Here is a 22,131-nt window from a genome sequence, read left to right on the forward strand (position 1 = left end):
TTGTTTTATAAAGGCCATGACTTTGTTAAAAAGAAAAGGTCCTAGTGACAGTAATATTAGTAAGCCAAGGAGGGGCCCTAAAAATGGAAGGAGATAAGGCAGAAAGCCATCTAGCCCGCTCCAAAACGGGTTGTCCATAATTTTTCTTTTTCTTTCCTCTAGATTATCTTGTAATTTCTTTATTTTGTCTCAAACAATTCCTGATTTATTTGCATAAAAGCAGCATTTTTCCTGTAATGCTAAGCAGATGCCTCCTTGGTTAGCCGTTAGAAGATCTAAACCTCTTCTATTCTGTAGTACTACTTCAGCTAAGGAATCTAATTGATCTTGAAGATCTCTAACTGTGCCTGATAGGGCTTGTAGATCTTCTGCCATAAGTTGAGCTAGTTCAGTATATTTATGCACAGCAATGCCCATACCAGCGGTACCAGTAGCCATGCCAGCAGTGATTCCCAGAGTGGCCAAGAGGGGGAGAAATTGGACAGCCCTTCTAGAACAGCCAGATATATAATCAAAGGATGGTATAGGTAAAGATTCATTTCCATTGACTATATCTATATCGGGTAGCAAAAGGGCGATAGTACATAATCCTGTCCAATTAGTGGGTAGAATGGTATATGCCAAGTTATTGCCACAAACAAATACCGTATCATTGGGAGCACACGGGGAATAAGTAATATTGATGATGTCAGTGCAATTGGTCAAAGAGAGTATGCCAATATCAATAGCATAACTGTCGTCTCTATAAGGGGAGACAATACAGGGTGCTTCAGAAAAGACAGGTTGTACTGGTAAAGGCATGATGGGCATGCAGTTATTAGATGATAATTCAGTGGAATTAATATTGATAGCAATAGGCATAGATAGTCCTAAATGAAGGCATAACCAGCAATTTTGAGCCAAAGAAGGGTTAGATTGATTAACCTATGTGTGATGTCTAGCATTTTCAGGGTTTGGGGGTCTAGATTTGCATCCCTATTTTTGGGTAAAGCTGTTGGATGGTAATTAAATTTAGGAGACATGTGGTTTACAATGTTTTCCAGTTGCTTTTGGACTATACTCTGTCTCACCTGATCTTGGGGTCCACCTCCATCAGATACGTGCACAGGTGGAATCTTATTCCAGCAAACTGTTTTTCCTACTGTATCAGGACAGCCAGATTGGGCATATTTATTTGAGGTCCCCCGGACCTGAGGGACTGTGTTCCACTCGCCTCCAAATGTTCCCAAAAAATGTCTGGTCAAGATTGTTGTAAAATAGGTATTATCATCTGTACCAGTGCATAGTTGAACCTGCTCATAACAGGTATTATGTACAGATGGATGGAATTCTATACAAGGGCATGGTCCAGGCTTGTTATTAAAGGTGGGGATAGTTTTAGCCTTTTTGCTACAGACCCATGCCTGTGCTCCATGAACATTTTGTCTCATTACTAGGTATTCTGTTTTATCACCACAGTATACATTTAGGAGAGGGGTTGTCTCACCGTTCCAGGTGCCACCACAGCACTCACAAGGAGTACCAGTTAATTTTTGTAAGAGTGCCTGAGCCTCAGGGGGATTACCGAAACCACCTTCATTTTTTCGTATCAGGAGAGAGATCCCCAGCAATGGCCACATCCAGGTGCTCATAGTTACCTGCAAAGAAAAGGAAAGAAAGCCTTCTCAGGGGGTCTTTTGCTCCCTGGATTTAGAGGTGATGATGTTATCTACTTGTTTGACCAGTCGTTCAGGTAACCATCGTGCTGCTTCCATCTTCTGTGAATATATGCATACAGCACCTCTACCCCAAATTAAAACTGGATCAGGGCCATGCCATTTATTATCTAATGGATCTTTCCATAGGGCAGTGGCAAAATCCTGTTTAGTATCTGGGTGCCAGAAGTGGTCTGCTGCAGACCGGCCGTCTTGGTCCAGTGTGAAAAAATTTAGAATGAGTAATGAATGGGATAAGAGATTTTTTGGGGACCCCTTAACAGGGTACCATTCCCCCTTCTTTAGTTTTTCTAGAGTGTTTTTAAGAGATAGGTGGGCACGTTCTACTATGCCTTGCCCTTGTGGGTTAAATGGTATACCAGTGACGTGTTTGATATTGAGGTGTTTACAGAAGGTGTTAAATGCATGTCCTGTGTATCCTGGACCATTATCAGTTTTAATTTGTTTAGGGGTGCCTAGTACAGCCATGGTGGCTAGTACATGGGCAATGACATGTTTGCCGGCCTCCCCTGACTGGCCAGTGGCATAAATAAATCCACTGAAGGTATCTATGGTTACATGAACATACTTGAGTTTTCCAAATTCAGGTAGGTGAGTAACATCCATTTGCCAGATGGCATTGGGTATGAGACCTCGAGGATTTACTCCTAGATGGGGAGTAGGGAGTAGAATTACACAAGAAGGGCATTGCTTTACGATGTGGCGGGCTTGTTCCTGGGTAATTTGAAACATGAGTCTAAGGGTGTGAGCGTTTAGATGATGTAATTGGTGAGCAGCGGAGGCTAATGCAATCCGATCAGGCTCTGTGGTGGTTTGGGCAGTACAGACTAAGTGAGTGGCTTCGTCCGCTCTGCGGTTACCATCCGTTAGGGGGCCAGGTAAATTGGAATGAGCTCTAAGGTGTCCAATGAAAAAGGGGAGGGTCCTTTGGTGTATAAGATTTTGAAGTTGCAAGAAAAAGGTAGCAGTTTCTGATATATGTTTGATTTGCACTGCTGTCTCTAATAAGGGAACTGAATGAGCTAAATAAGCACTATCAGTATAAATATTCAAAGCTCGATTGGGAAATGTGGAGAAAACTGTGATAACTGCTTGAAGTTCTACAATTTGTGCAGAATTTGATTTTACCTGAAATTGTACAATCTCTGTATTAAAGGTGTAAGCTGCATGACCAGAAGAGGAGCCATCTGTGAAAACTAATAAGGCATTGGGCAATGGGGAATTGGAGGTTCTTGTGGGAAATACAAAGTCATGTGTACTAATAAATTGTAATAATTTATTGGGTGGATAATGATTGTCAAGTTTACCTGAATAAGAAGCACAAGCAATAGGCCAATGTTCTGTAGTTTGAAATAACCAATTAATTTGTGCCTGAGAATAAGGCTGTATAACGATATCTGGTTCTTTACCAAAGTATTTTTTACTATTTTCCCTTCCCATAATGATGATATCCGCGACAGCCTGATAATAGGGATAAATAACTTTCGCGGGAGTAGCAGGTAAGTGGATCCACATTATGGGGGCAGTTTGCCAAAATACTGCTGTGGGTGTAAGAGAAGTTTTACAAATGATGTAGCTCAGGGGCTGAGTGTAATCTATGGTTGTAACAAATTGTGAATGAATAGCTTGTTGTACTAATGCTAAAGCCTGACGGCCTTCTGTTAATGTTCTAGGAGAATTGGGGTTGCTATGGCCTTATAGCAAATAAAGGTTTTAAATCCCCTGTGGTTAGTTTTAAGTAAGGTCTAAGCCAGTTTATATCCCCTAAGAGCTTTTGAAAAATCATTTAGTGTTTTTTTTTTTTTTTTTGGCCGGGGCTGGGTTTGAACCCACCACCTCCGGCATATGGGACAAGCGCCCTACTCCTTGAGCCACAGGCGCCACCCTCATTTAGTGTTTTTAATTTGTCCAATCTGAGGGCAGCTTGAGTATTAGTAATTCTGGGTCCAGTTAGGTAGAAACCAAGGTAAAGGTAGGGATCTTTTAGCTGAACTTTTTCCGGGGCTATTTGAAGTCCCTGGTTTGTGAGGGAGGATGATAAATCACTGTAACATAGTAAAACCTGCTGAGCATTCTGTCCAGCAATAAGAATATCATCCATATAATGAATCATGTACATGGAGTTCCAGCGAAGCCTAGTTTCCTGAATAGCTGCGGCAACAAATTTTTGGCATAAGGTGGGGCTGTTGGCCATGCCCTGTGGTAAAACTTTCCATTGGAATCTTTTCATAGGTTCCTTGAAGTTGATAGAGGGGAGACTGAATGCAAATCTTTTTCGATCTAATGGATGGAGTGGTATAGTGAAAACACAGTCTTTAAGATCAATGATAATTTTATAGTAACCAAGAGGGATGGCCACAGGATTGGGCAATCCTGGTTGCAATGCCCCCATGAGGACCATGGTGGAGTTTACAGCTCTTAAATCTTGTAATAGTCTCCATCGCCCTGATTTCTTTTTTATGACAAAGATTGGAGTGTTCCATGGGGAGTTGCTTTCCTCTATATGCCCAGCTTTTAGTTGTTCCTGCACTAACTGCTGAGCGGCTTCTAATTTTTCCTTTGAGAGGGGCCATTGATCAACCCATACAGGCTCATCACTTTTCCAAGTGATCCTATCTGCATGGCTTGCAGGAATGTCAATAGCCCTTAAGATAAATTTCCTAGCCCTTTTTTGTCTGTTTTTCCGGTAATTTGTAGAGGGCTGGGAATGCTTGATTCCTCTTTTCCTAATCCTTTTCCTGGTCAAAAACCCTGGGCAAGCATTTGCACTGTCACTACATCATTAGGGCTACACATTATGAGTCCCATTTGGGACAAGAGATCTCATCCCCAAAGGTTGACACAGATGCCAGGTATGACAAAAGGCTGTTTTACTTTCTGTTTGTTCTCCGCTTAACTTTCTGCCTAACAGCAGGAGTCTTTTGTTCCTCTCTGGTGGGTTCCTCATCACTCTCTAGTGAGATAAGATCTTCTTGCTCATTAAGCTGACAGCTAGGAGGAGTGCCTCCAGCAGCCCCAAAATCCTGGGACGGATCTTGGGATTTAATATCCTTTTCTTTGTGGTGATGTAACAGTTCTTCTCCCTTTTTTATGATATCCACAACTGCGGGACAAACACTGCGATAGCTAATAATATCATTAATGAGATTCCAGTACGAGAAAGCAGTGACTGGTATTTTTTCAGGTCCAAATACCTGATAAAAATCATTTAAAGCATCACCTACTCTTTTCCATCTTTTCTCGTCTATGGTTCCTTCTTGAGGAAACCAAGGACAGACTTCTTTTAAGAAGTCAAAAAATTGCAATAGCTGTTTAATTTTGACCTTTACTCCTTGCGTCTTGAGTGCATCTCTTAACTGTTCCACAAATAACTCATGCTGACTGACTTCTTGCCCCATGATCACTACTACTCACCAAGATCCTTGTTCCAGAGCAGCAGGCTACTGCGTGGCCAGGTCCCGATGTTTCTCTGAGCTGGCCGGCTGCCTCCAGTAGCTTCTTCACCATTTTCCCTCGTATCCAGATCCCTGGTTGGGTGCCACATGACCTGGCCCGCGGGTCAGTCAACAGGGATACCTGGAGGAGGGGGTGAGAATGGGAAGGGGCAAGGAGCACGAAGAATGGAGACAAGACAGAAGTCTGATCAAGTCTCGTTTATTGCAAAGTTCTTCCAGGGTATATAAGGGTAGGTGAAGGAGGAAGTTTGCGTCACCAGGTATCCAAGCAACCTGGCCGTGGCGGGGATAAGTTCCCAACGGCAAGTTTCCAAGTTTTGCTCACGTGATTTACGAGAAGAGGCCTGGCGTTTGCAGGGAAATAGAAACTTAAGTCTGTTAGTACTGGAAACAGCACTTGGCCTATAAAATAGATGCTGTGGTGTCAGCCTTCCACACCAGAGTGCTAGAGTTACAAACGTTACCCAATGTGCCCAGCTATGTTAATACTTATTTTATCTGTGCAATAAACCCTTCATGTTTTCCTGTCGTAGAAGGTGTACCATCTTTACATACACTCACTAAATTTGACAAATTCACTCCAACTGCACAGCATTTATCTGAAAGTTGTTGAAGTTATCTGTTCCCTGCGTTTGTTTGCAAGAGCGCCCAAAGCAAGTTGCTCTTTGTAGCAAAGAAGATAATCTGTTGTGACCTGAATGATGTAAAAACTTGTTCCAAATCTGTATCATCAATTGATTCTTCCAAAGCAATTGAATAATATATATTTTCCTTTTGAAGTATTATATGAAGTTGTTCTGTTCAGTTGAAGGCTAATGCTGATCACTTATGGTTCTCCTTGATAGAGGCAGGTATTTGTACTTGGATATCTCTTTAGAGTCTAAGCATCCCACACCTTTGACAGTGCATTTTTTTTTTTACAATTTTTGTGTCCTTGAATAACATCGTTTTTTCCTGAGTATATAAACTACTTTCTGAGAAAGTACATTCAACAAAATACAGCATCCTTTCATGATAAAAACTCTCAACAAAGTATGCATAGAAGGAATACATCTCAAAATTATAAAGGGCCATGTATGGCAAACCCACAGCTAACATCATGTACTGAATGGGGAAAAGCATTCTCAGTAAGAAGTGGAACAAGACAAGAGTGCCCACCGTCACCACTTCTTTTCATTATACTGGTGGAAGTGCTAGCCAGAGCAATCAGGCAAGGGAAAGAAAGGGTATTCAAATCAGGAAAAGGAGGTCAAACAATAGCTTTTTGCTGATGATATGATTTTTTTTTTTTGATGATATGATCTTATTTCCAGAAAATCCCAGAGACTCTATCAGTAAACTCCTGGAATTGATAAATAAATTTAGCAAAGTCTCAGGTTACAAAATCAATTTATACAAATCAGCAACATTTCTATACACTAGTGTTTTTCTTTTTTGAGACAGAGTCGCATTCTGTCACCCTGGGTAGAGTGCGATGGTATCATAACTCACAGCAACCTCAAACTCCTTGGCTTAATCAATCCTTCTGCCTCAGCCTCCCAAGTAGTTGGGACTATAGGTACCCACCACAATGCTTGGCATTATTGTTTGTTTGTTTTTTCGCCCAATAGAGACAGGGTCTCTTTTTCTTAGGCTGGTCTCAAACTCCTGACCTCAAGTGATCGACCACCTTGGCTCCCAGAGTCCTGGGATTATAGGCGTGAGCCACCGCACTGGCCTATACCAGTGTTTTTCAACCTTTTTTATTTCTGAATAAAAAAATACACTGAACTTACAGTTAAACTTAACATGGCACACTTAAATTATGTTGATCAAAAAAGATAGTATAAAAAAGAATATACTTACTGCACCTTGAATTTATTTCAAAAATAATTTTTTTTTTTTTTTTTTGAGACAGAGTCTCCATATGTCACCCTCAGTAGATTGCCTTGGCATCACAGCTCACAGCAACCTCAAACTCTTTGGCTTAAGCGATTCTCTTGCCTCAGGCTCCCAAGTAGCTGGGAGTACAGGTATCCGCCACAATGCCCGGCTATTTTTTGTTGTTGTTGCAGTTGTCATTGTTGTTTTTAGCTGGCCCAGGCCAGGTTTGAACCCACCAGCCTCGGTATATGTGGCCAGCGCCCTACCCACTGAGCTATGGGTGCCACCCCAAAAATAATTTAATTAATGATCTTTAAAAATTTTTGCAGCACACCTAAGGTCCTTTTAAAACACACCAATGTGTTGTGGCATACCGGTTGAAAATCACTGGTATATACCAGTAACAAGCTGGGAGTCAAATCAGAGACTCAATACCACTCATAATACCTGCAAAGAAAACAAAATACCTAGGAATATACGTAAGGAAGGAGGTGAAAGATCTCTACAAAGAGAACTATTAAACATGGAGGAATGAAATCACAGATGACTCAAACAAATGGAAAAACACATCAAGCTCATTGATTGGTAGAATGAACATTGTTAAAATGTTCATACAACCCAAAGTGATCTACAGATTCAGTGCAATCACCATCAAAATACCAAAGTCATATTTTACAGATCCCAAGACAATAATTCTGTGCTTAGCTTGTAACCACGAAAGAGCACAAATAGCCAAAGCGATCTTAAGCAAAAAGAACAAATCTGGAGGCATCACATTACCAGAGTTTAAATTTTACTAGAAGTACACAATATTGTATTGGTTCAAAAATTGAAACATAGACCAAGGGAACAGAATAAAGAACCCAGAAATGAAACCATCCACATTCAGCCAACTGATTTTTCACAAAGCGGACAATAGTATACACTGGGGAAAAGAAGCCCTATTTAATAAATGATAGTGGGAAAACTGGATAGCCACATTCAGAAGAATGAAATGGGATCCACATCTCTCACCACTCACAAAAATTAATTCAAGACGGATAAAAGACTTAAATGTATGGCATGAAATCATTGTAATTCTAGAAGAAAATATTCAAGAAACTCTTCTAGATATTGGTCTAGCCAAAGAATTTATGAAGAAGACCCTAAGGGCAATCACAGCAACAACAAAAAATAAATAAATGGGACTTAAAAAGCTTCTGCACAGCTAAGGAAGTATTCAACAGAGGAAATAGACAACCTACAGAGTGGGAGAAAATATTTGCAAGGTGTATATCTCATGAACGGCTAATAATCAAAATTTGCAAATAAGCTCATCAGCAAGAAAAAAAATCAAGCATCCCCATTAAAAAGTGAGAAACACACATGAACAGAAGCTTTTCAAAAGAAGATAGACAGATGCCCAATAAACATAAGAAAAAATGTTCAATATCACTAATCATCAGGGAAATGCAAATTAAAGCCACAGTGAGAAATCACTTTACCCCGGTTGGACTGGCTTTTATTAAAGACTCCAGAAACAACAGATGCTAGCATGGATGCAGAAAGCATTGTCTATATACTTTTGGTGGGACTGCAAATTAGTAACCTCTATAGAAAACATGTAGAGATTCCTCAAAGAACTAAAAATAGACCTACCATTTGTTACAGCAATCCTATTCCTAGGTACCTAAAGGAAAAGAAGTCATTTTTATCAAAAAGACACCTGCCCTCAAATATTTATTATAACGTAATTCACAATTGCAAAGATGTAGAAATCAACCCAAGTATCCATCAACTCATGACTGGATTAGCAAAGTGTGGTGGTTTTATGCTGTGGAATACTACTCAGCTGTGAAAAAAGATGAGCTGATACCTTTTACAATAATTTGGATGAAACTGGAGACTCTTATCCTACGTGAAGTATCTAGAGCAATGTTTTTCAACCTTTTTTATCTCACCGCACACTTGAATTTATAGTTAAACTTCCATGGCACCCTTGAATTATGGTAACTAAAAAAGTAAAAAAAAAAGAATATTCTGGCTCAGCACCTGTAGCTCAGAGGCTCAGGCGCCAGCCACATACACCAGAGCTGGCGGGTTCAAATCCAGCCCAGGCTTGCCTAACAACAATGACAACAACGACAACAACAACAAAATAGCCGGGTGTCGTGGTGGGTGCCTATAGTCCCAGCTACTTGGGAGGCTGAGGCAAGAGAATTGCTTAAGACCAAGAGTTTGAGGTTGCTGTGAGGGTGACATAGTGAGACTCTGTCTCCAAAAAAAAAAAAAGTATACTTACTGTGCTTTGAACTTCTTTTGAAAATGATTTAATTAACAATCTTTAATAATTTTGCGACACACATAAGATCCTCTCACAGCATACCAGAGTGCTGTGGCATACTGGTTAAGTCAGTGATGTAGAGAATGGTGAAATAAACTCCACATGTCCTCACTATTAAATTAGAATTAACCAGTGAGCACACATGTGCACAGAGGGAAGTAAATAAAGCAGAGGGGGAAGAGAGAAAAGTCAAAAACCTGCCTAGTACAATGAACACTATCTGGGGAACAGACATACTTATAACCCTGACTCAAGCATTACAACAGCGATCCATGTAACCAAAAACATTTGTACCCCTGTAATATTTTGAAATTAAAAAAAAAGGTTGCTTCATTGGCATTATTTCCAGGTCTTACTGCTGCTTGAAGGTGTTGTCTTTGCTTTTGCTTTTCATCTTTTAATTTCTGCAATGCAACCTTTAGTGCCTCTAATTTAACATATTTGTTGTCCTCATTAGTGTTATAATGCCGGTGAGCATTGAATTTCTTTAGTGTTGATATAGCAGTATCACAAAGCAAGCAGATCATCTTCAGCAGAAATGAGATAACATTGCAATTCCCAATTCTCATTTAAAAATCTGTTTTCTTCCTTCAATGTTCTCTTGATTTTTTTTGACATGATGGGCTGTTAAGTAATTAAAAAATTCTTTCAAGCTGGTGCAATGCTCAAAAATTCCACTTCAAACAAACATAGAGCACTGTTGTCAAAAGCACTGGCCTTCTCAGCTCTGGTAAACTCTCGCCAACCAGCCTTGTGCAGTAGTGGTGCCAGTTGGGTGGGGAAAGTTAGAATTAAATCTTGAGTGTAGCAGCCATCAATTTAGCCTTTATGGCTCCCTAATGTTCTAATTGTGCCAGTTGTTCTGGGAGAATTATTTCTTTGAAACTTATTTTATTCTTTGGTATTTTAAATACATTCACTTTGGGCTGGGTGTGGTAGCTCACATCTGTTATCCTAGCACTGGGAGACCGAGCCCAGAGGATTGCCAGAGGTTAGGAGTTCGAGACCATCCTGAGCAAGAGCTAGACTCTTGTGTCCAAAAAATTAGCTGGGCATGGTGGCAGGTGCTAGTAGTCCTAGCTACTCGGGAGTCTGGGGCAAGAGGATCACTTGAGCCCAAGAGTTGGAGGTTGCTGTGAGCTATGATGCCACAACATTCTACTGAGGACAACAAAGTAAGACTTTGTCTCCAGAAAAATAAATAAACAAATAAATACATTCATCTTAAAAATAAGTAAAAATATAAAAGACTAACCAAAATGTATTAATAAAAATAAAAGGATTTGTGGCTGGGCGCGGTCGCTCATGCCTGTAATCCCAGCACTTGGGAGGCCGAGACATGTGGATTGCCTGTGTTCAGAGGTTCGAGACCAGCCTGAGTCAGAGTGAGACCTTGTCTCTAAAAATAGCCGGGCATTGTGGCAGGTGCCCATCGTCCCAGCTACTTGGGGCTGAGGCTAGAGAATTGCTTAAGCCTAGGAGTTTGAGGTTGCTGAGAGCTCCGCCGCCACAGCACTCTACCAAGGGTGACACAGTAAGACTCTGTCTCAAAAAAAAAAAAAAATAAATAAATAAAATACAGGATTTGTTCTGTAAAATTTGGATTCAGTCAAAAGGCTGCATTAAGGACCTAGAAGGCTGCACTCGACCTTAAGGCTGCAGGTTCTCTGCCCCTGTAGTAAGATCTACCCTTAAGACCTCCTTTTAACTTAATTACCTCTTTAAAGTCCCTAAATATAAATACAGCCACATTATGGGATAATGGGGGTTAGGGACTTCAGCATATGAAATTTAGGGATAAACAATTCAGCTCATAACATGGAGTTTTGCTCAAAATGTTGTCCACAGGTTTTGGGTTTTGTTATGTGGTGGTTCTTTCTGTTCTTGGAAGGTATCTGAGTAGATTCAAAACTATGTTGTCACCATTTTCCCAGAATCTAGAAAATCGCAATTTAAATGCTATACCAAAATAGTAAACAATATTATAGATCAGTGTGTTTCTTTTTTTTTTTTTTGTAGAGACAGAGTCTCACTTTATGGCCCTCGGTAGAGTGCCGTGGCATCACACAGCTCACAGCAACCTCCAACTCCTGGGCTTCAGCGATTCTCTTGCCTCAGCCTCCCGAGCTGCTGGGACCACAGGCGTCCACCACAACGCCCAGCTATTTTTTTTTGGTGGCAGTTCAGCCAGGGCTGGGTATGAACCCGCCACCTTCGGTATATGGGGCCGGTGCCTTACCAACTGAGCCACAGGCGCCACCTGATCAGTGTGTTTCTTAATAGTTGTTTTTAACTGTGAAAAGTCACTATAACCTGGTCTTACAAGTTAGCTCCTTCTAAGATCTTAATTGTCAGGTTTGGTTAGAAACATAGGGAGGGCATCTTTCACTTTTAAGTTACTTGTAGAAGCTAGATTGGGGATTGGTTAGGGGAAGGGTATTTGTCATTAATTTTGGAGATCTTCCAGGTGGAATGTAGAGCAAGAAAATGAAAAGGATATGTTAAGAACTCTGAAGGAGTGTGGTGCCTGTGGCTCAGTGAGTAGGGTGCCGGCCCCATATACCGAGGGTGGCGGGTTCAAACCCAGCCCTGGCTGAATTGCAACCAAAAAATCCGGGCGTTGTGGCGGGCGCCTGTAGTCCCAGCTGCTCGGGAGGCTGAGGCAGGAGAATCACTGAAGCCCAAGAGCTAGAGGTTGCTGTGAGTCCTGTGACATCATGGCACTCTACTGAACGTGGTAAAGTAGACTCTGTCTCTACAAAAAAAAAAAAAAAAGAAAGAAAAAAAAAGAACTCTGAAGGATTCATTAAATCCTCAAAACAAGTTCATTAGTGTTTATTATTTTGGTTCTACAGATTAAAGCCAGCTGGGCACAGTGGTGCATTCCTGTAATCCTAGCTCTTTGAGAGGCCAAGGTGGGAGAACCACTTGAGGGTAGAGTTCCAGACCAGTGCGAGCAACTAGCAAGATCCTGTGTATACAAAAAATTAAAATAAAAATTAGCTGGGCGTCATGGCATATACCAGTAGTCTCAGTTACTTCCTGGCTTCTTGTACTTGTTCTCTCGCTCTCTCTCTTTTTTTTTTTTGGAAAGAGTACTGTACAGTGGTAGAGTACAGTGGTGTTAGCCTAGCTCACAGCAACCTTAGACTCTTGGGCTCAAGTGAGCCTTCTGCCTCTGCCTCCATAGTAGCTAGAACTACAGGCACCCAGCACCATACCTCAGATGGTTTATCTCAAGCTCTTGCTCTTTGCCAGGCTGAGCTCAAGCAATCCTCCTGCCTCTGCCTCCCAAGTAGCTGGTACTACAGGTGCCCGGCACCACACCCCTGCTGATTTATCTTAAGGTCTTGCTCTTGCTCAGGCTGGTCTTGAACTCCTGACCTAAAGAGATCCTCCTGCCTTGGCATCCCAGACTGCTAAGATTACAGGTGTGAGCTACCATGTCCCGTCCACTTGTTCTCTTGATTCTCAGGGGAATCCATATTGTAGAGCTCCCATCAGTATTACCTTATCTTCAAGATAATAGCACAAGCAATGCCCCAAAACCCTAAAGGGGACATGGAATTTTAAATTTGGCAACCTTGTTTTCTATGATCAACCATCGGAAGATAAAGTTATTAATAGCTCTGTGTTTAAAGGTGATGATTTTATGCCTCCTTTGGAGCTGGTTCATGAAAGGAAGAGATGGAGCTTTATTTGACTTGATATATCTAATTCAAACTAGGAGCAATTATTCAAAGTTATTCAACATCCTAAGCCATCATTAGGAATGGAACAGTGTGCTGAGTACCTTCTGTGTGCCAGTACTATTCTAGGCACTGAGCAGGAGATAGGGGCATGATTCAGAGATAAATAGGGTGCCTTCCTTCAAGCAAAGCAAGCTCTCGCACATTTTTTTCTCTCATGAAAAAGCTTTGCTTGCTTGTCAGTAAACAAAGGAGTTGATGTAGTGGCACCATTAAGATACACTCTCTCCTAAAGGAAACACTCAACCCTATTGGCCTGAGCCTATTCATACCCTCAAACTGATAATCCACTCCTAGACCTAAATTTAAAAACTCAGTGTACTGAAAGGTTTAAAAAAAAAAAAAATGCTGGTGCTAAGCAAGGAAATGCTCAACTGGGCTTTGCAAATCTCAGTTTTGTCTAGTATATGCATGAATGTAGAAGCCTGGATTGGAAGAAAGATGTCCCTGTTGTATAGTCTTCTCGGTGTAAACAAGAAAGTGTGAGTGGGATGGTGTACGTTATGATTCAGAGAAGTTGGCTTATTCCTTTGCCTTTGACCACAGCTTTGGTGGAGGTCAGGAACATTCTAACACCTGGGAACAGAATGAGCTCTCCAAAATGCCCTTTACTAATGTAGACAATTTAGGCTGTTATTCCATACAGTTGAAAAGAGAGAATGTGGATTAGGGGTTAGAAAGTTTAAATTTGAATCACACCTCTACAATTTATTGGCCATGATTCCCTTTGTGTGTATTTATGAATATGCATGTATGCATACGTATGTGTAAACATACAGCTACACATATGTACCCTGGGGGAAGTGAAGCATTTAAGGACCAGACCAAGGAGAGAGAAAACCAGGAAAAGGAGTTGTAAGAACAGAAAGAAGACATTGGCTGGGCGTGGTGGCTCACTCCTGTAATCCTAGCACTCTGGGAGGCTGAAGAGGGTGGATTGCTTGAGCTCACAGGTTCGAGACAAGCCTGAGCAAGAGCGAGACCTTATCTTTAAAAATAGCCGGGTGTTGTGGCAGGCGCCTGTAGTTCCAGCTACTTGGGAGGCTGAGGCAAGAGAATCGCTTGAGCCCAAGAGTTTAAGGTTGCTGTGAGCTATGACGCCACGGCACTCTATGAGGACAACAAAGTAAGACTCTGTCTCAAATAAAAAAAAAAAAAGGAAGGAAGACCAAGTTACAAGATGACAAGGAAGTGGTGAACACTATAATGCCATAGGGGATGCTGATATAAGGACTGAAAAGTGCCCATTGGACTTGGACTTTAGGTGTAGGTAGGCATCAGTGATCTCTGTTTAGTAACAATGGTAGGTTTATAGAAAGTGGCAGGAAATTTCCTGAATTTTGGCATCCCAGTGTTAAAATCGAAACATCTCTGAGAATCACATTTAATCATTTCCACTGCATTTCTTCCTACCATTGTCTCCTGACTTTTGTCAATTGAAGATTTATAAAAAGAAAAATTAGTGTCATATTTTTATTTTCCACTCCAGCCTTGGAAACAAGAATATGAACAGTCTATTTATAACATATCTTTGCAAAATATGAAATATAATAAGGTCATTTAATGTACGGGGTAATTCACAGGGTTTAATTTAATTTAATACTATGGACCATTAATTTCCAATTTCTAGTCACTGTAATAATGACCAAATGATATATTCAGAGTTTAAAACCAGAGTCAACCTCTGAACAGTAGAGGAATTTATCTTAAACTCTTTATGAAGTACCTTAGTTAATTTTAGACTCTAATCATATTATAATGGTTTGCGTATTTGTTGCTATGATATGTCTCATTAGGAGAAGGGTGATCATAGGACTTATCCAGTAGCAAATTTAGGACATTTTTAAAGTTCTATTTTGAAAAATAAATTGGTGTCTTCCAACTGATTCTTTGTAGTAGCAGATGTTCTGCATTCTTTTACAGAAAAAAATATAGAATTTACCCCACTTTGTTCATAGCTATAAATCTGAAAACACTTATTTTACAACTTACCATTAGCAACATGGCTGTAGCCTTTTTAGATCACCTTCGTTGTACTTTTAGCCCTCGTACAAATTCCTTGCCACTTTCTACCGAATACCTGAAATTACACAGTTGGAATAAAATGCTGGATTCTAGTTCTGTTTTCTCCCTTAACAGGATATATTACTGAGATTTGTTAAATTTTTCAGTTTTGTAAATTCAAAGAAACTTAAAAACTTACTTGGAAGTTTGCCTAAAGGTTTTACATAGTGTCCTTATTTTATTTTATTTTTTTGAGACAGAATCTATGTTGCCCTCGGTAGAGTGCCATGGCGTCTCAGCTTACAACAACCTCAAACTCTTGGGCTCAAGCAGGAGTCTCTTGCCTCAGCCTCCCAAGTAGCTGGGGCTACAGGTGCCCGCCACATGCCCAGCTGTTTTTTTGTTGTAGTTGTCATTGTTGGTTAGCTGGCCTCCCATGCATGTGGCTGGCACATAACCACTGTGCTAAAGGTTTTACATAGTATCTTCAAAGAAGCACCCGGTAATTGTCACAAAGTTGATGTTGTCAACAAATGCTTTTTTTTTTTGAGACAGAGCCTCAAGCTCTCACCCTGGGTAGAGTGCTGTGACATCACAGCTCACAGCAACCTCCAACTCCTGGGCTCAAGCAATTCTCCTGCCTCTGCCTCCCAAGTAGCTGGGACTACAGGCGCCCGCCACAATGCTGGGCTATTTTTTTGGTTGCAGCTGTCATTGTTGTTCGGCGAGCCCAGGCTGGATTCGAACCCGCCAGCTCAGGTGTATGTGGCTGGTGCCTTAACCACTTGAGCCACAGACGCTGAGCTGACAAATGCTTTTATATCATAGCATAGTCTTCCTAACAGCAGCTGCTTCATATGAGTGTTTAAAAGATTTTGGCAGCAACTTTTATTTTAAAATGTCTGATGAGATCTATCTTCCTAATTCAACCTTTCATTAGAGATCCATGGGGACACAAAAGATGAAAACTTGTAATAAATGTGGGAAACTGTTATCTATAGTTAATCTGTTTCTGTAATCTGAAATGAATTTCTGCTACTGTGATACTTGAAATGGACTTTTAAAAATGCAGTTACTAGCTCTTTGTTATGTCTGCCTGAAAGTTTCAGGTAAGAAAATATCCATTGTCTTAACATCTAGTACAGAACTGCAGATTTTTTTCACTCTTTAATTTTGTCTACAAAAGTTTACCTTTCATTGATGTCACGTAACTTTTTTTGTACAAAACATTTAATTTATTGGTCTTTTGGGGTTAATTAGAGGCATCACCCCTGTATTATGACTGAGCCATTAGTCTTGTAGCTTCATCAACATTAGTCCACTTCCATGATGCTGCTAAGGAATCAATTCTTTCTGTACAGGTTCAAGGGAAAGGCCTATTGAGAAGTGTGCAAGTTCCTTTTATATTTACAAAAGCTTTATTCATTCTGTTAACTTTTTCATCATTCATAATGTTCATCTTCATAAGATTAGTGGTAACTGGTTTTGCTTTGTTTTTAGTCTTCAATTTTTTTTGGCTGGCTATGTGAAATACATTTCTGGACCTCTGCCTTCTTAATTTGTTCTTGGCCATTGTCTGACTTTTGTTATCCACCTGCAGCTTTCTAAGGTCCAGGTGACTCCTTCTGCATGCATAAGGCCTAGGAAGTTCCTTTTTTTTTTTTAATTGAGACAGAGTTTCACTTTGTCACCCTCAGTAGAGTGCCCTAGTGTCATAGCTCACAGCAACCTCAAACTCTTGGGCTCAAATGATTCTTTGCCTCAGCCTCCCAAGTAGCTGGTACTACAGGCACCTGCCACTGTGCCCAACTATTCTGAGACAAGGTCTCACTCTGGCTCAGGCTGGTCTCGAACTTGTAAACTCAGGCAATCTACCCACCTCCGCCTCCCAGAATGGTAGGATTACAGGCGTGAGCCACCGTGCCTGGCCTTGCTTTATATTTTGTAGTACTTTTGTTTTCTAAGAGTCTTATATTTCTTCAAAACAGAAACAAGGGCAGTGCCTGTGGAGTAGGGCGCCGGCCCCATATGTGAGGGTGGCGGGTTTAAACCCAGCCCCGGCCAAACTGCAACCAAAAAATAGCCGGGCGTTGTGGTGGGCGCCTGTAGTCCCAGCTGCTCTGGAGGCTGAGGCAAGACAATCGCGTAAGCCCAAGAGTTAGAGGTTGCTGTCAGCCGTGTGATGCCATGGCACTCTACCCGAGGGCAGTACAGTGAGACTCTGTCTCTACAAAAAAAAAAAAAAAACAGAAACAAGAAGGACGCAAGGTCTCTGTGATAGACTGTTTATAAAATGATTCCCTTTTCTGGCTCGGTGCCCGTATCACAGCGGTTACAGCACCAGCCACATACATTGAGGCTGGTGGGTTCAAACCTGACCTGGGCCAGCTAAATGACGACAACTGCAACGTTTTGGCAGGCGCATGTTGCCCCAGCTACTTGGAAGGCTGAGCAAAGAGAATCACTTAAGCCCAAGAGTTTGAGGTTGTTGTGAGTTGTGACACCATGGCACTCTACCAAGGACGACATAGTGAGACTGTCAAAAAAAAAAAAAAGGTTCCTTTTTCTCTGTCTGCTTGTGAATAGTCCCTCCCACACTAACCTTGGGTCTTGGCTGTGAGATTTGCTTTGACCCATGGGACAGTGGCAAATATGATGTTAAGACTTGAAAAGGAAAGTGCACGTTAGAGCTTGCCCTTTGTCTTACTGCTTGTGGTATCCTTGTAACCAATTCTCACGTGGACAAACCCAGGCTATCCAGCTGGATGATGAGAAACATGTGACTAAGCACTCAACTGCCAGACATTTGAGGGAAGCCAGTGATCCCCAACTGTCAGAGCTGCTTGAGTGAGGTCTGCCTGAGACCAGTAGAACGATCTGGCTGAGCCCGACTCATCTCGTTAACTCATAAAATCATCAAATCATCATTGAATAAGTAGTTTTCATTTTAAGCAGCTAATTTTTGAGGCAGTGTATCTTGCAGCAGAAATGGAGGCTCCATCATAACATCAGCACCTGCTCTTCTACATTTTTACTCCTTTAGGAGATAGCCAGATTACCATTCCTAAAAATTAGTATAAGCAGAAGGTATGGAGGGAAGAAGCATTGTCCCTGCCACAATGTACATACTGGGAGCTGTAAAACTCATGAGTGCAGCATAATTTGTTGGGACAGACATGAAGAATTCATTGACAATTGGTAGATTTTTACATATATCCACTGGTACATGGGGTCAGAGAACCAAACTGTAGGGATATGTGATTTATCCAGCTGATTTGATACTAATTGATACCAACCTGCTCAAGTAATTATGCTGGGATCTCCAATCCATATGCAAGCTCTGAGATAGCGATTTCATTTATCCTTTCCCCTCACACAATGGACATACTCTAGGAAGCAGAATTGGCAAGCATAGAGACTGGGTAAACCATAACCAGACCTTATTCTAGGAAGGATCAATCACATCCCTAAAAGACCTTATTCCAAAAATAAATGTAATCACTCTCTCCTAACCCCTATATATGCCCCCCCAAGGGAATGAAAATATCTTCCTTAAGGCTTAGACTTCTAAAAATTATCTGTAATAGAAATGATAAGAAAATTCTGGAATATCATTTGTCTTCTACAATAAAGTGCCTCCAATCATAGCATCTATGAAAAGAGCATAAAGGTTTAAGGAGGGAGCAGGTTAAGATTAAAGGCCACAAGGACTTTCAGAAAAGCAAAAATGTGGTATCAGGCTTAAAATTCACATCAAAGACAATTAGAGTAGAACTGATATTACTTAGAAACATGGTAGATTTTTACATATATCCACTGGTACATGGGGTCAGAGAACCAAACTGTAGGGATATGTGATTTGTGTATTTGTGTATTTGTACACAAATATGTACAAAGGATATGTGTATTTGTAAAAAAATACAAATAAATATTATGTGTATTTATTTATATTTATCTGGTTTATACCATCATGAGGAATTAGTGATGTTCAGGAAGAATTGGAGATGAGCTCAGTATTCAAAAAGAAAATGATAAGCATGTAATCAAGACAATGTAGATGCTGCTGCTAAAGGAATACCAATATTTTTGATGGAGAAACCAGAAAAATTGGAATAGAAAAAGTAAGGAAGCATTTGTAGCATTTGGAAATGTCTAGGTAAATAGGTCAAGAGGGCATATTCAGAAACATGCTGGTTTTGGGGAAAAATTGTTTGAAGATACACAGCTGTGTATTAGAAATAACAGCTAAAAAGATAGTCATAAATTAGAATGTCATGGTCTTCCAGGTTTCGTGATTAACCATGTACAGTGCACCCAATTAATCATAATAAAAATGTTGTAGTAAAACCTACCAAGTTGAACTAGCCACACTGGAAAATCTTAGTTTTAGTGATGCTTGACAAACAAATGCTTTCATTTGAATCTTATTTTGATAGCTTTCAAATTTGTTACAAGAAATTCCTCCATAAAATCCTTTCCTTAGGCAGTTAGGTTACTAATAGGTTTGGACAGTCAGTGAAATAGGAATACAATTTCTTTATTTAAAGCAACAAAATGAATGTGACTAGAAAACACGCTAAAATGTTAATTGTAATTGGTTAGGTCATAGGATTCTTCTTTTTCACTTTTTTATTGATATGCTTATTTTAAATTTATTTCCCAAAGTATATGTGTGTATGTGTATATGTATGTGTGTATATATATATATATATATGAATAATTCTATGTTTGTAAATAAATGAGGAGTTCTCCACAATGGAGAACTATGTCACTAGGAGCAAAAGTAGGGGAGACTTTCTTTTTACTCTGTAGACACCTTTTGTCCTCTTTGAATTTTGTATTATGTGTATTTATTTATATTTATCTGGTTTATACCATCATGAGACTTAATTTCCAAACAGCATAAGAGATATAAAGTTAATATATCCTTATTTATTATTACAGAGATTTGCCACAATATGGACAGAAGCAATGGCAATCCTATTTTGGAAGAACTTTTGATGTTTACACCAAACTCTGGAAGTTCCAGCAGCAGCATCGGTAAAGAAATTTTATAGTTAAGGGAGAGTGAAGACCCGTTATGTTAGTCACAGTTTTGATCTTTAGTATGCCAGTGTTTTTTATTTTGGTCTTTTAAAATAATACATAGTGGGTGGTGCCTGTGGCTCAACGGAGTAGGGCGCTGGCCCCATATGCCGGAGGTGGTGGGTTCAAACCCAGCCCTGGCCAAAAACTACAAAAAAAAAAAATAATAATAAATAGTTTATCTTTATTACCCAAATAAAAACAAATTTATTTTTTCTTATTTAAGATTTTTAAATACAGTATTTTTGTCTTACTTCTTCAGATGATTTTGTATTTGGAATGGTTCAGATTAACTCTAACATAAGTGGGATAATTCATGCTTTCATTCTAAAATACCTGTTCTTTATCAGTCAAAGCAATTGAGTGTGCGTGTAGGGGGGTGTTGGTTCTAATTTTCTTTTTTTTTTTTTTTTGTTGCAGTTTGGCCGGGGCTGGGTTTGAACCCGCCACCCTTGGTATATGGGGCTGGCACCCTGCTCACTGAGCCACAGGCACCGCCCGGTTCTAATTTTCAAGGACATAACTGAGAGCAGTTTCTTTTTATATTTGAACTTACTTAAATAGACATTTAATAAGTACTTTTTGAATTTAAATGAATGATTATATCAAAATATCATGAAAAATTTATCAGCTTTGCAGAATCGATGGTATTTTATCCTACTGAATTTATAGATTGGTTATTTTTGAAATTTCTCGTCTCTTACTTTTGATTTCTCATCTCTTTTATAAAACAGACAAGTCTTGGATAATCGGTACGGCTTGAAGCGGTGGCAAATAGGGGAAATTGCTTCCAAGATTGGGCAGCTATACTACCATTATTAGTAAGTGAACTATATGAGGAAAGAGTAAGGTGTTGTCCTGATTAAAACACATCATGCAGAAGTATGTGTGGTAATATTCACTTGTTAGGCATGAAAATTATGAGTTACAAATGAAATCGTAATAGTTCAGAACAAGTTGATCAAGACAGCTTCATTAAGCAAGCCACTCCTATCTTCCCAGCTACTTGGGAGGCTGAGGCAGGAGGATCTCTCGAGGCCAGGAGTTTGAGACCATCCTGGGGAACATAGTGAGATCTGATGTCTAAAAAAATATTTTCAAATATAATAATTAGATGGATGGCTCGGCGCCCATAGCTCGGTGGTTAGGGCGCTGGCCACATAAACCGTAGCTGGTGGGTTTGAACCTGGCCTGGGCCTACTAAACAGTGACAGAAACAACAAAAAAATAGCTGGGCATTGTGGCGGGTGTCTGTAGTCCCAGCTACTTGGGAGGCTGAGGCAAGAGAATTGCTTAAGCCCAAGAATTTATGGTTGCTGTGAGCTGTGAGCTGTGATGTCACAGCACTCTACTGAGGATGACACAGTGAGACTCTATCTCAAAAAAAAAATAACAGTAATAATAATTAGGTGAGCATGGTGTCTTGTGCCTATAGTCCTAACTACTTGGAGGATAAGGTGGGAGAATTCCTTGAGGTCAGGAGTTTGAAACTAACCTGGCTAATACAGCATGAATCTATCTGTAGGGGAAAAAAAGACAACACATGAAATGACTTTCCATAATCAAAGTAATATCATTTGGTTCAAAGGTTCACCTTCTAAACATTCATTTCATCAGAGTCATTTACAACTGAAAGGAGTTTTAATTTTCACTTTAGATAAATGATTAATAAAGATGAATTTATGGTTCTTATGGCTTCCTTGACTCTTGAGTCAAGGAAAGAAGAGAGTTCCCTTTAGGAATCTAAATCTCATTATCATGAAAAAAATGTCAGGTATATAATAAAAAAGGCTTGATTCTGGGCATGATGGTTAATACCTAGCACTTTTCGAGGCCAAGGCAGGAGGATCACTTGAGGGCTTGAGTTCAAGACCAGAATGAGCAGCACAATGAGACACCATGTCTATAAAAAAATTAGCTGGGTGTTGTGGTACAGG

The 22,131-nt window shown here is 40.1% G+C and overlaps 1 protein-coding gene and 1 pseudogene across 1 annotated transcript in view; one reads left to right on the plus strand and one right to left on the minus strand.

Annotated features, from left to right (window-relative positions):
• The window catches only part of SCAI (suppressor of cancer cell invasion), a 187,022-nt gene that overhangs the window by 83,793 nt on the left and 81,098 nt on the right, over positions 1-22,131 (plus strand). The window contains exons 4-5 of the mRNA XM_053562531.1: positions 20,054-20,149; positions 20,929-21,015. Coding sequence (XP_053418506.1) covers positions 20,054-20,149; positions 20,929-21,015 — 183 coding nt within the window. The remainder of the gene's footprint in view (positions 1-20,053; positions 20,150-20,928; positions 21,016-22,131) is intronic.
• LOC128567729 (ribosomal biogenesis factor-like) lies at positions 16,386-16,682 on the minus strand (annotated as a pseudogene).

Source organism: Nycticebus coucang, chromosome 2, assembly GCF_027406575.1.
Source record: "Nycticebus coucang isolate mNycCou1 chromosome 2, mNycCou1.pri, whole genome shotgun sequence".
Classification (NCBI taxonomy): domain Eukaryota; kingdom Metazoa; phylum Chordata; class Mammalia; order Primates; family Lorisidae; genus Nycticebus; species Nycticebus coucang.